This window comes from Quercus lobata, chromosome 4 (assembly GCF_001633185.2).
Source record: "Quercus lobata isolate SW786 chromosome 4, ValleyOak3.0 Primary Assembly, whole genome shotgun sequence".
Taxonomy (NCBI): Eukaryota; Viridiplantae; Streptophyta; class Magnoliopsida; order Fagales; family Fagaceae; genus Quercus; species Quercus lobata.
In genome coordinates this window covers 35,079,155-35,093,647 of record NC_044907.1, presented here as the reverse complement: position 1 = coordinate 35,093,647, position 14,493 = coordinate 35,079,155, and the positions used below count along the sequence as shown (strand labels likewise).

Genomic DNA, 14,493 nt, shown 5'->3' with positions numbered 1-14,493 from the left:
AAACCATTATTTTGAGAGGCACCAACATGACCCCACTCGTTCACACTGGTTGGCCCCAATAGAAACAAATAGGTGGGGGACATAGTCTCTCACATCAAACAAAACTTAGAAGCAAAAAATTATGATTTTGAGAGAAAATGCTTATACATGAACCGATTCTTCACACGATCACTCACAATCTCTAGTGGCACACTCTCTCTTTTGCCAAGCTAGGCAATTCAATTCCATCCCTAATTATCAATATTGAATTTTAGTTGTCAATTTTCAGAATCACAGTCTATGGGGGCACACTCTCTCTTTTGCCAAGCTAGGCAATTCAATTCCATCCTTAATTATAAATATTGAATTTTAGTTGTCCATCTTCAGAATAACATTGATGCATGCATTGGAGCCCATACAAATTAAGACTCAATTAAAACTTGGTTTGGTTGACTTAGTAAATAATAAATAAATTACATTTTACACATTATTATTATTATTATTTCCAATTTGGACCCATAACTTCAAAGGTTTTAAATTACAGTCTTACATGTTTTTAAAAATATAGGCTTTGATTTGAAATTTTTGGAAGTTTGAGATTTAAGTTTATATGACTCTTGTGGGTTTTAGTTAACTTAATTGGTAAAGTCTTTAATAATTGAATAAGATATTTGGAGTTCAAACTTAGCCTACACAAAAAACTGCTTAGTGTATTGGTCTAACAATGAAGAGTTATCATCAAAAGCAGACATTATAGGTTGAAATTCTCTTTAAAAAAAAGGTTTATATTACCCCTAATTTATAAACTATTTGGTTTAAAATATAATTGATCTTCTTCTTATTTCTTTTTCCCATCCCTCCTTTTATTTTGTCTTATCTATATCTATATATTACTAGAAGCTGAAGTGTAGTATTTAATGTTGTTGCGCTCATGTTGCACCACGTCAGTGGCCATGTCAATCCAATCTTCTTCTTCTTTTTTATTTTTTTTATTTTATTTTTAAATTTGTCCTACAATTTGAAAATAGTTTTTACAAATTTCAAAATAATAGTAACTCCACATAATAAATCTCAGCCCTATAATAAATCTATATAATAAATCCCAGCCCACTTCTTATCTATTTACTTCTACTATCAAGCCCAACACAAGGCCATTTCAGCTTAAAGGAAAAAAAAAAAAAAAATAGAAATCGTGGAAGGTGGAACCCTGAAGGGTTTTGTGTAAGAAAATAGAGAGTTTGAAAAATATAACGTGGAACCCTGAAGGGATTTGTGTGAGAAAACAAAGAGTTTGAAAAATATAATGTCATACTAGCATGCTGCTCAAAACAAAGATTCTGATATCATGAAGGCCAAGAAAATTTGATACCATTTGAAACCGTTGAAATCTCACCACCTTCCTGCTCTACGGTTTCACAGTAACGGCAGCCTATTTGAGTTCCTTCCTTTCTGTCTTCCTCTCCTCACAGTGTATAAATATTGATAGAACGTGGCTACTTCGGTTTAGGTATCTCTAAATCTCAATTATTTTTGTGCTCCATTCTTATTTCTTTTGCTTGATGGTTTTTGTTTCCCTTATTACATTTTGTTATATGGATTGGTAGTAATGGTTTGCTGCTCCGTTTTGAACACATAACTCAGTTTTTGAGATTATAAGGAAGATAAACACACATTCAAAATTGAATCTTTATTATTGGTTTGAGAGTTTAGGTCTTTGATAGAGATGTAATTGATTAATTGAGAAACAGAGAGAGAGGGAGAGAAAGTGAGAGAAAAGCCCAGGAAAATTGATACGGATATGGACTCTTCAAGTCTTATCTATATCTCTGCACTGTTCTTGTAATTCACAGGTTTAATGGAGTGTGCTTTGGCAAATTAGAGAATTATGGGTCAACTTTCATCCAAAACATTGTATCTTGCCACAAACTATTCCATTTTACTTCCAAAATAAAATGTAAAAGTCAGTATTTTACAAAGCCATAGTACTTTTCCTAGGTTCTTTTATTTTTATACTTTCCTTCTTATCGTTTTTCTTTTCTATGTCTTATTTTTATGCTTAAGGGAGGTTTTAATTTATGAAATAAGCTATAGGTGGGATTAATACCCAATTAGTTGTGGTGAAATTGTACTTTTGGCTTAGGCAACCATGCCCACTAATCGATTGGAATCAACTTGGAATGTAAATGTTCAAAGCCCTATTGTTTTGCAACTTATCTTTTGGAATCCAGGTAGGACAGGCTTAGAAGAGGTGCAGACATTGTAATTGTTTGTTCAATTAGAAATAACAATGAATTGCTTTGCTATGGTGTGGTGTGGATGATTGTTTTGATTCCTGTGGTTTTAAATTGGAGCTCTATCTTTTGGTTCAATTCTGATAGATTTAAAATTTGTCACCAGTTGCTTATTTTAGCACATTCATTTCTTATTATGGTTTGTGTTTTTGTCTCTTCAAGTAGAAATAAAAATGAATTGCTTTGGTAGGAAATTCCATTGTTGTGAATCTATTCTGCTTTACTTGGAAATAACATAATAGTTGATGAGATCCTAAGCTGTGTAATTTTAATCTCTAAGAATATGTGAAAGGAGTGTTAGGTTATTTTTTTTTTCTTCAGATAGTTATTTGCAAACCATTTTAATGGTTGCTTTGAATGTCGTGTAAAGAAGAAAATACAGATCTTACTTACTTTATTTACTTATTGTGTTTTTGGTTTGTGAGAAATTAAAGTTATGCATAAGCTGAAATAATGTGTGAACCCAATGACTTGAATATTTGTTACAAAAACTTTAAAATATAAAGAAGCAAAAGCAAAAGCAAAAAAGAAAAAAAAAAAGGCATATAGAGCATGTAGGTGAGAATTTGGGGCAGTGCTAAAATGGGCAGAGGAAGCTTCTAACACAAAGTGAGTGTATGTGTATTAAAAGCAAAAACAGAGGTAGTAAGAAAAACAATACACCCCAAAACATAAAACATTGGATCTTTTTTAGTGTATGTGTATTTGCACATGAGTGCTTGTGTTCATTTTACAATTACAGTTGGCTTTGGTTCTAGATTTAAATTCAGAAATTAGGGCTTAGAAAATAGGATACTGATATGTGACAATTTTTATTAAATATTTTCGTTAATATTTTTTTTTTTTAATTTGTCTCTTTTTTATTTAAATAATTCAGTTTCTTTGCAGAGATGAAGTGGAATTTTTCACAATGTAGAGACTCTAATTTCATCAAAGCAAAGGTATTAATTTCTTTTTCTAATATTCTCTTCAATTATGGTTTGTTTCAGTTTCAGGTTGCTGGGGTTTTTAATATTGTCTTTTATCTAATATTGTTTTAATTTAGGCTTAGGTTTGGGCATGCGATTTTTTGAAATAAAAATTATTTATGTTAATAGAGAATGTTCATAATTTATGAATGTTTAAAGGTCCTCAGATATTGTCAAGAATAGTTTTTCTTTTTTGTTTCTCTAATACTACACAGTAAACTAAAATATGCATTTTTCTTTATAGAAACAGTCCTATAGATAGTGAGATTGACATGTGCTTCCATTTGACTTTTGAATTTGATTGTAATTGTCAATTTTTCATATACTTACTGATATATTTATTGTTTCTATGTCTTATTGTGGTACAAATCGAATACTTTAGTGGGGTTTTTCAAACTTGGGCATCTTCCTCTAAAGGATGAAGATTCTTCTATTTTTTTCTTTGGTTTTGGGTTATTGGTTCTGAATTTGCATTACTTTGTTCAGTTTCAAAGAAAGTAAAAACTAATAGTATTTTTTACCAATTTTTTAGTTGAACCTTATTTTGAACTAAATTATTTATTTTTCTTTCATTTTTAACTCAATTTTATTTAACTATCCCGTGCATCGTACGGATTAGCAACTAGTTATTTGTAATAATAATGTTCACTCACGGTAAATATTACTATTTTAAGTAAATGATTAAATCCTGAGTTGGAGTTTGGACAAAGGAAAGGTATGGTCCTAATTCTTTTTTAATTTGAGACCAAAAGATTTTATAACTTTTCTTTTGGATAGAAATTTATAAATTACTTGTTGGTTTTAAGAACTTCCCTATACACTAGAGACGACTGTGGCTTGCCAATATGATGAGAAGGAAATTCGACTGGTACTAAAAATAGATTCATGGTGTATATTTATTAACAACTTTCAGCCAATGCCAATCCCAATCCCAATCCCAATCCCAAATTCAATTGAATGGATTTTTGTTTTCTTTTTAGAATTAATTGAATGGAATTGATTAAGGCAAAGCATTAACACAAGAACAACGTTGATTTGCTGTGGTTGTGTACTTGTATAAATGTTAGTGATGTTGAATTTTAATGTTTGACATATTCTTATGGGACCAATATAAGAACATCTTCTTTTTTGAGGGGGACCAATACAAGAACTTTTGTCTTTTCTTTTTTGAGAAAGAATATAAGAACTTAATTCGCAAGTTTGCTGATAAAGTGCATTGATAAAGAGGGGAAAAAGATTTATTTAATATTGAAAAGGGAAAAAGCATAAGGAGAGAGTATATTGTAATTTTATATGTTTTAAATAATCTAACCAAAATTATGCATTTTTTTAATATTAAGTTAATTTCATTGTGCAAACGGGGGCTTGGCTCAGCTGGATATGGTTTGTTCGCTTTGCCTGACATACTCAAATTCGATTCCCACTACCAACAGGAGTCCGTTAGTGGGCATCATATCTCTAAGCATGTGTGCTCTACCCGGGGGTTTAATATAACCATAAACACCCCTATTTTTTTTTCTCAAAAAAAGAAAAAAAGAAATTAATTTCATTGTATCACTAGCACTTCCACTCCCCAAGATATGATTATTAATACAAATACCATTAATTATTAATAGTAAAAAGACATGATCAGATCATGGGTGTCTTATCTCCATCACGTTCCTTCTTTGAGAAGGAAGCGGGTGGGTAGAGGCATAATAGAAATAATTTGACATCCTTATTTTTTTTTTGAGAAAGATTTGTCATCCTTATTAAAGATGACTTTAACACTAAAGAGGCAAAGACAAGAAAAAAATAGAGGGATGACGATGAAAGTGCTAAAAGAGAGAGGATGAGTGTTTTAGGAATATGAATAAAAATTAGATTATAAAATCATGTGTATAGAAATGACTAAATCGTATATAATATATTTTAAACAATATAATACAGTCAGGTGTGGGTTATTAAAACCTATTTCCACCTTTATCATTCCTTCCGAAGGAGAAAACTTGCGTAATACATGTCGGTCCAAGTAAGGTGGGAACACTTTAGTCATTCTTATTGGTATTACTATTTTTTTTTTTTTTTTTGGAGAAAAAAAATGTTAGTAATACTAATAGATATTATACTTAATAATAATTTTTTTATATACTCAATTTTTAAAAAGCTCATTTAAATATATATATATATATATATTATGCTTTAAACGAATTTAGCCAAAAAAAAAAAAAAAATCAATTCTAAATCTAACTGTCTTTTGTATCTATAAGATCCGATAGATATAAACATATTATATGATGATTGGTTTTTTTTAGCATACGGCAGTTATTTTTTTAGTGACTGTGGAATTCGATTAGAATAAGAGACTTTCAATTTAAGCTAACTGTATTTCCTCAAAAAAAAAAAAAAAAAAAGTTTGAGTTCATTTACAATCTCTTGTTTTAAGGAAAGACCTTTTGATTCCAATCACATCGCCTTTGTACATAAATTTATTTATTTTCATGTTTGAGGGAATATGTGTTTTTATTTATTTGTGGTTGCATTTAAGAATTTATTTAGGTTGCTTACGTATCCTTGGCGGGGATCAAACCAATTAGTAGTTCTTAAATTGAGGTTTTAGATGTAAAATCCTCAAATACAATTTTGTCCACTTCAAATGATGAACATTTAAGTCAAATATTTGGTATTTAATTAAGCACTAACTTAATTTTGTTTTTGGGTGAGATAATTTATTTTAATCTCAAGGATAAGTCAAGAACTCATGTTTTTATGGAAATTGAACCAAGGATTCTCTTTTTGAGAAATTCGAATATCCAAACAAAATTCCCTTTCTTTTTTTTCCTTCTTTGTAAGAATTTTAACAAGTAATGATATTTTGATTGAAGTTCCCAATTTTAATTAAGGAAAAGAAAACTCCTTTGAAGCAATTTTATTTTTATGAACATATTTTATAAAGTGGGAAACTTTATTAAATTTTACTATTATTGTGACAAACTGGAAAGTTGTCACAATTATTGTCACGATTATAAAGTTTGCTAGTAGTTGTTCTTTCTCACACAGGGTGAGTCCTTTTTTTTTTTTTTTCTTTTCTTTCCTCCTACTCTACTGTCTACCCTTTTCAGATTATTGTGTTGTCAGCATGGACTCGGATTTTATAGAACGTTTGACAGGGGATTTGACAGCGGAGGAAGATGAGGTGATCATGGATTTTATAGAACGTTTGACAGAGGATTTGACAGCGGAGGAAGATGAGGTGATCATGGTTCGGTCGGAGCATCGCGAGAAAACTCTAGAAGAGTGGTCCCTCAGTTTGCTAGGAAGGTTTCACACGACCGAACTCATCAACTTTAGAGCTGCGGAAAACCATCTACGCTCTGCATGGAAGATGGAGGGGAACGATCTAACAATTACAGATGTTGGGGACGGACTGTTTCGGTTTAAATTCTCGATGGAATGCCAATTGAAGTGGGTTATTAACAATGGCCCTTGGAGTTTCGATAATCATATCCTATTACTGCGAAGGTGGGAGAAAGGAATGACGGTCTTTTCGGTTAACTTCCAAACTGTTCCGATGTGGGTGCAAGTGTGGGGACTACCCTTCGATCTGATAAACAAGGAAGCAGGGATAGATATTGGACAAAGAATTGGAAGAGTCATTGAGGTAGATTGTAAAGCCATTGCCTCTGGCGAGGCAAGGTTTCTCCGGGTCAGAGTTGACGTGCCCTTAGACAAGCCGATACGCGGGGGAGCCCCAGTACTTAGTCCGGAAGGTGATAAGGTTTGGGTGGCTTTCAAGTACGAACGGCTCTCTGGTCTGTGCTTCCATTGTGGCCTCCTTAGTCATGAGGCAAAAGCATGCAAGTTCACGAAACTGAAGGTGTGGGAGGAGAGTCCTTATGGCGAATGGCTGCGAGCGACGGAGGATGTCCCTCCACAGACCAGCGACTCTCTAGTACTGGCACAATCTCACCGAGATGGAAACCCCAACAACAACAACGAAGACCTGATCACCTCATTCTGCGAAATCACCTCTTCCACCAGAGAAGAAGCGCTCTTCTTCTTAGAGAGCCACAACTTCCACCTCGACTCCGCCGTCTCCACTTTTCTCGACTCTCTAGTGGCACAATCTCACCGAGATGGAAACGGTCACGGCATCGACGGTGTAGAAATGGAACCCCTGCAGAATTTTAATTGGGATCACGGACACTCGTATCATTCAAGGACAACAGTTCCGGAGATTGTGGAGGTTGTTGAATGCACGGAACTTAAGGGACCCGATATTAATGAGGAGCAATATTGGGAAAGTAATGACGGGAAAAATCCCGAACTCAATGCAATTCCTGCCCTCCAAAAGTGAGTAGAAGTAGTAGTACAATTATGCTTCTTTTTTTGTGATTATGCATGTTTTCTATTTTAACATTGAAAAATCTGCATCTAAATTCTAATGCCAGTTTAATAAAAAAATCAACTATATCACTGCCTTATCTCTATTTTGGTGATCCTTTTGTTAAAAGTTTTTAGTCCAAATGATTCAATTTGGAAGACTATTTTAAGTTCTTATTGAAATTAAATTTTTAGGTTGCTAATTTGGAAATAGTTTACAAAATAAGAGAGCTCATACATGGGCAGGACTGATGACTCAGCTTAATTCTTTAATTAGTATGTAATACAAAATTAGGGTATCTCCATTCTTAAGCAGTATCATGTAACTTTATTAAGACTGATCTGGGCAACTTTCCTATTAGAAGTTAAAACCATGGTTTATTGTTCAAGATAGAACTTCAGAAAGAAGCATTCTTAAAAATTGAATTTTCTGCTGGAAAAATTTGTGTCCATGATGTCACTTTGAATGATTCCAGTAGTTGATAAGGTCATTTATGTTCTAGCACCAACTTCTATTTCTCAAGTTTAACTTGTCTTGGATAATTTTTAAAACAATACCAAGGTGATTGTAAGTATAATTGGCTTTTATTACTTGTATAAATCCTTTACACTGTCTCAATATACATTCCGTAAAAAATACTTATCTGATCAGATTGCATTCATAAACAGTTATATGCTTGGGAAATCCTCCTCTGGGTCAGAGTTGAAATGCCTTGAGCAGAAATTGGATTGTTTTGATCCAAAACTATTGCTATCTCAAGGATTAAGAAGACTTTGTGATGCATTTCGATTGCTGCTAACAGATCCCGATGTTAAGGTAAATTCTTGGTTTAGACTTTAATGTGAGCATTCTTGAAACTTGGTCAAGGTCCAATTCTCCCTTTTGATAATCTTAGAATTTGAAAATTGTTTTACCAAAAGCATTTCTGACATGATTGGCTCAAAGATGAGTCATTCAGAAGTGATTGTACCTGACCAAAGTTCCAAACACCTTGTTTCTATTCATCCCCTCCTCTTCTTTGCCGATGTTTTGTTTGGATCTATGTTTATTTTTATCTTTAGACTCTTACTTTTTTCAACTGTAAAGACAATGTCATTTCGTCTATGCAAATTTCTTTTCCAATTCAAAAAACCATATATAAATAAAATAATGGGTTTCAAATACTTAAAATTGGTACGTTTTGTTTTTCTTTTCTCTGGACAGACAGTAGGAATCTTTTCCTGCTAATGTATGTCTCTTTAAGGAATCTAACTTGAATGCAGAGACTAGTGGTTTCTCTAGCATCTGATAAAGCTGTTCGGGATGTGATTTTGAGGAACACGTCACTTCGAGAGTTTCAATGGACACCCTACGCAGGTTTTCACTATTCTCATCACATATTTGGTTTGTGTTAATAGATGCACAAGAAATAATTTCTTTTCTTTTATTTGTTTGGCCAAGTGATTCATTCAATTGGAAAATACTGTCTGTCTTATGGCTAGATGCATCTCTGTTGGTATTGGATGGGGTAATCACACCACAACAGTGGTGGCATTCCCTCGTATAAAATTTCCTACTTTGTCTCCTAGAGAAGTAGAGTGGTGATAACTTCCAATGCAATTAGTTTCTCTAGTGAATGGATATGACTCTACAGAGGGTTGTGTTTGTTCCTAAAGTTACAACTCTCCGATTGGGTATAAGGGTGTATAAAAAGGCCCTGAGTATTCAGGCCATTTGATCCCTATCTCCTCTCATTTCTAGAGAAACTCTGCATGTGATTTTCACTCTCATGGGAGTTTCATTTCTCTAGAACCAACTATCTCAACCGTTAAATGGCCTTTGGATATTATGTGTTGGTGGTGGTGTTATCATATATTTCAATAAAAATACAACTTTGGAGTAGACTTGTAGCATGAAAACATCCAGCAGGTGAATGGAATAGAACTATGGGAAGAAACATGGTTGTGGTTATTTGACACCACAAAAGAGACAAAACAGTTGTGCCCTTGCTGCTATAAAATTTAAGAGTTTGAAAATTATTGTTTGAGGCTTGGTCAGTGTATGAATTTAAGAAGAAGCCCTTATGAAAGGCCTCAACAAAACTCGGAGTATTGGATCTTAGGATTTTACTTGTGTGTGTGTGTTGTTCAAGACTTTGGCAGTGGTTTTTAGAAGTGCTAGAGCAATCAGTGGATTTTTCTTTTTCTTTTTTAGTGCGGGTTTGGATAAAATAGAAATCTTTCTTGCTATTATGATTTTGGATTTGTGGAAGTTGAGAGTAACATCTTAGGGTCTTTCTTTTGAGGGCTTGATAACATGTTGGAGCAACACCTTAACTCAAAAGCTTACCGTAGAGGGTTTAATCCAACAAAATTTTATTACCACTTGTCACTCTAGTCGGTATTATCCTATGTGAGGCTTGATCACTTAACCAATAACATGAATACTCCAATAATTTATTTCTCATTTCTATAACTAACTTATTCTCATTTTATCCATGTAGTCAATTATGTCAGGCCTCTAATTTCTAATGAAGAACCAGGCAGTGAAGAACCAGGCTTTTTTACACGTATATTGATGTGGATTTGGGATAGAATAAAATCAAAATTTGGGAAATTTCTGTCTTTGGTGAACGAGCTATTTCAACCTCCCAAGAGTAACAATCCCACAGAAGGAAACAAGGAGAAGATGGAGGAAAAATATAGTTTGGCTCTCTCTGTTGTGATCTTCCTGATTGTGGTTGTGGCTCGAGCCCTAACTGCTTGAATCACCATAGCATAAGCAGAAGAATGCAAGAATAAACCACATTATTTGATCAACAGTGGGGCACCATTCGTTGATGAGTACCTATTAAATTTCAGCATTTTTCCCCCAGTATTGTATATGTTGCAAAACGGCTATGTTTCCAAATATTTGAACTCCTACATTTGTTTCATAAATAAAATCCTGAAGGTCTTGAAGGAAAACTCACATACTTCTAGTTTCCTATAATGGATATTATCAACCACGTTTGCCAAGTTAACTTCATCCATAACATTATCTGTTAGCAAATCGGCTTCAGCCTACAGTATCCAACACCAATTGAACAATGCTACATGCATCTCTACTTGTGAACCCTGCATCTGAAAGACGCAGCGGGTCAAGTACTGGGTTTGCTTTTTCTAGATTCATCTATGTTTTTCCACTCACATGAATGAGTTGCTTTCCTATTCTCAGGTTCAAGCAATAATATATTGTCATTACCTCTCTATATAAAAAGCTAATTATCTTGACATTACCAAGTCTCCATGAGAAAGGCTTCAAAAAGAGGTCTTTCTGCACATGATGAGGTATCGTTTTTCATATAAACACCAAATCATATGGCCCTACCAACTTTCACGATCAACTCATTTCACATGCATCTAGTATTCTTAAATCTTAAGTGCACCAAAAGAAAATATGCATGTTGTAAAAGCACCAAATAGAACGTTCAAGGAGAAAGGTAGGACGACAAAACAGAACAGTAAACACTTTGTAAAGAAAAAGTTGTGCTCAACGCAATGCCAACTCGGAAATATCTTTATTTTTCTTCATTGTTTATAGTAAGAGAAAGTCTAGAGATACCCAAATCTACAACGTGATTAAGCATCAACATGTGATTGGTGAACTTAATGTTTTCTTTAATTAAATTCATGTGATGGTCCCGTGTGTAAGTCGTAAAACCCAATCACACAATAACACCCAAGCAAGTTGTGAATGACCTTATCACTTCTCAATGCCTTCTGCTTCGGATTTTCTTCATAGGCCCTCCCTCTCCAAACTCAGCTGTTGAAAAATACCAACCAAAAAACATTAAAGTATATTCAAATTGAACGTGTACCCAAAATAGGCAATGCAAGTTGTTTTAAAACATGTTTATTTTCAAGGATGTTTAGCTCACAAACTTGTTTTCCTATCTATTTATCAATATTTACACAAATACATTTATATTCTCTAAGCCTTTCCTAATCCTACTGTTCATTCACTTTTAGAAAACTAGGAGCCCTCTATGTACACATTTAACCATTAAAGCAAGTCCAATTGTGTAGCTCAATAGACCTAAATTTATTGAGCTTGAGCGTTTCAAGCATATTAATATAATCTATATATTACTAAAAGTTGAACTGTAGCGTTTAATGCTGCTGCTTTCACGTTGCACCACATCAGCTGCCATATCATTTTTTTTTTATATAATTTGTCTTACAATTTTAAAATGGTTTTTAAAATTTTTAACCCTATAAATATAGTCCACTACTTATTTATTTACTTCCACTATCACCCTATAATAAATCCAGCCCACTACTTATTTATTTACTTCTACTATCACCCTATAATAAATCTGTATAATTAATCCAGTCCACCTCTTATTTATTTAGTTCCACAATCAAGTTCAATCCAAAATCTTTTCAGTTTAGTTTTAGGGTTTTGTATGAGCCTTTTCATCTTAAAAAAAAAACAAACAAAAAAATAAAATAAAAAACAAAAAACAAAAACAAAAAACAAAAATAAAAGCAAAACGTTGAAGCCTTTGAAGCTTTAGGGTTTTTTTTTTTTTTTCAATTTTCTTATAATTGTTTTTAACATTTATTTTTTTAATATTTACACTTCTCCAACTTTTCTCTCTCCTTTACCATTTCATCTCCCCACTACTTCAATCTTTTTCCCTCCCTTACATTTTCATCTCCCCACTACCCTCTACATTAATATCGTTATTTCTCTTTCTCTTCATCTTCTTTTATTTTTGTCTCTTCTAATTCACACTCTCTTACTATAAATTTGTCACTATCTTTTCTATTCTATGCATAGTTTTCCCTCACAAACAAAAAGGACCCCTCTCTCTCTCTAAATTTTTTGGTGGATTTTTTTTATTTTTCTTGCATCTCTACTTTAGGTTGATAATTTTTTATATTCTTTAAAACTCTATTTTGAGTTAATGCGATTTAGTTTTGTTTTTAAAATTTTGATTTAGTTTTGTTTTTTAAATTTTTGTTGTTTTTATTTTTTTTTATTCTCTTTGATTGTTAAATGTTATCCTATTGCGTTCTAAAGAATTAAATATAGCATATAAAAATATAATATTATTCTATTACATAGCATGATTTGGATAATTTGATATTTATTCTGTTACATAGCATGATTTTTTATAGTGCTTAATTTAGATGTTAAACTATGAGACTTTACTAATTTTTGTTTATTTTCTAATCCTTTGTGATGGACAAAGTACTCATAATAATTGTATTAGAAGTACTCTATAATGCCATTTCTTTAAAGAAAAGCAAAGGTTAGCCAAATGAAAATAATTGGATAGGTGACAAATTTTAACTTTTGCAATTTTATTATTATTATTATTATTATTTTATAACAATGCATGTATAGAAATTTAATTCTTAGATTTTGCTAATAATTGTTTATTTGATAATATGTTTTGGGTGACCGAAATTATAATTTCTACAAAGAAAATAACCTTAATAGATTATCAAAAAGAAAATTTTATCCTAATATTGGTTCAATTAATCATTGTTAAGTTTTATTAATTTTTTTTTAGTTTACGTTTTTTTGGTGTTTTGGATTGTTCCTATATTACATTTATGATTGTCCTATAATAAATAAAAATATAATTACAAAATACATTACTCATTATTAGATTAGTTTAAATTGTAATTTTTTTTAATAAAACCACCATAAAAATAATTATTACATGCAACGCGCGGGTTCGCAGCTAGTGTAAGTTAAAGAGAAAAACAACCCTAATGAGCCCATGGCACCCAGCTACTTAAGGACGGATGCAAGCGTAATCACATCTTTCACCTGTGGATTCGATCAAGAGTATATATATCAGATGGATACAATCACCATTTACAACCTGATTTCACAAAATGTTATCAAAGAGAGTATCTATTCCTACAAAGGAAAAACATCAATAGACATTACAAATGCATTTAATGCCTGAAAAACACAGGTGTAACGAAATCCTTTCCTCTGCATTCATTTACTAATCTTGACTCAGTACAAGCCGATTTCGAAAAGATATATATATATATATATTTTTTTTTTTTTGAGGTAGTTTACAATTCCAGATATCAGGACTTCCAGAACTTTGGATCCATCAGTTCGTGATCTGCAGCAGAACCTTGGCTGGCAATTTTCTGAATACGTGAAGAAAATTCTTCAACCTGAAGGCATTGAAGATGGTCAGTGCACTTGCAATATATTCCACAGAGAATAATTATAAATGCATGTGAAAATGGATGTATCCAGCAATTCCTGATTTTTCTTACTTTCCCATCACTTTATGCTGGGGTTTCTAAAATGTTCATGAGAAAAGTAATATTTAAAGCAGAGCAGTCACTCTTAGCACAAAGAATTGCATGAATACTACTATAAATGCACTGGGGAATATTATGTTTCCTACAACATGAGCTAGATACACAACAAAGAAAAAACAATGTTGCAGCTTGCAGGGTCTTTTTTGAAGGGGTTATATGTGAAAAAATTAGTACGTATATCTTAACCATTTCAAAAAATATTCCAAAATAATACATGTAAATAACTGAATTTTATATATAAAAGAGCTAATCTACACTGCATGAAAGCCTTAACAAGTATTGAGATTTGTCAAGAATTGATCTCCTTGTTTCTTAGCAAGATTTGATCTTAAGACCTACCAGCCCCCATCCCACTTACAACTTGAGCTAAAGCCCAAGGCATTGTAAACGATAGACAAATCTTCCAACATAACTAGCTCGTGGAACAAGATAATGGAAACCATAAACACTTGCAGCAATCTTTTTTATAAGTGAAATCTTTTTTCATTTCTACACATAATAATTACTAATCAAGACTAACAAGTGCAGCTATTGCCATAGATTAATACAACATAGGATTCTAACTGTTA

The 14,493-nt window shown here is 32.5% G+C and overlaps 1 protein-coding gene across 2 annotated transcripts; it reads left to right on the top strand.

Moving 5' to 3' along the window:
* The first annotated feature begins 6,317 nt into the window (after positions 1-6,317).
* Positions 6,318-10,535, top strand: LOC115984080. 2 transcript variants are annotated; one of them, XM_031106974.1, is made up of 5 exons: positions 6,318-7,220; positions 7,254-7,570; positions 8,270-8,417; positions 8,864-8,957; positions 10,084-10,535. In XM_031106974.1, exons 1-5 carry the CDS (start codon positions 6,357-6,359, stop codon positions 10,344-10,346), a joined length of 1,686 nt encoding a protein of 561 aa, XP_030962834.1. In that variant the 5' UTR covers positions 6,318-6,356; the 3' UTR covers positions 10,347-10,535. The 2 variants fall into 2 exon arrangements, with proteins under 2 accessions (XP_030962834.1, XP_030962833.1); XM_031106973.1 differs by having other exon boundaries at positions 6,318-7,570.
* The last annotated feature ends 3,958 nt before the right edge of the window (positions 10,536-14,493 follow it).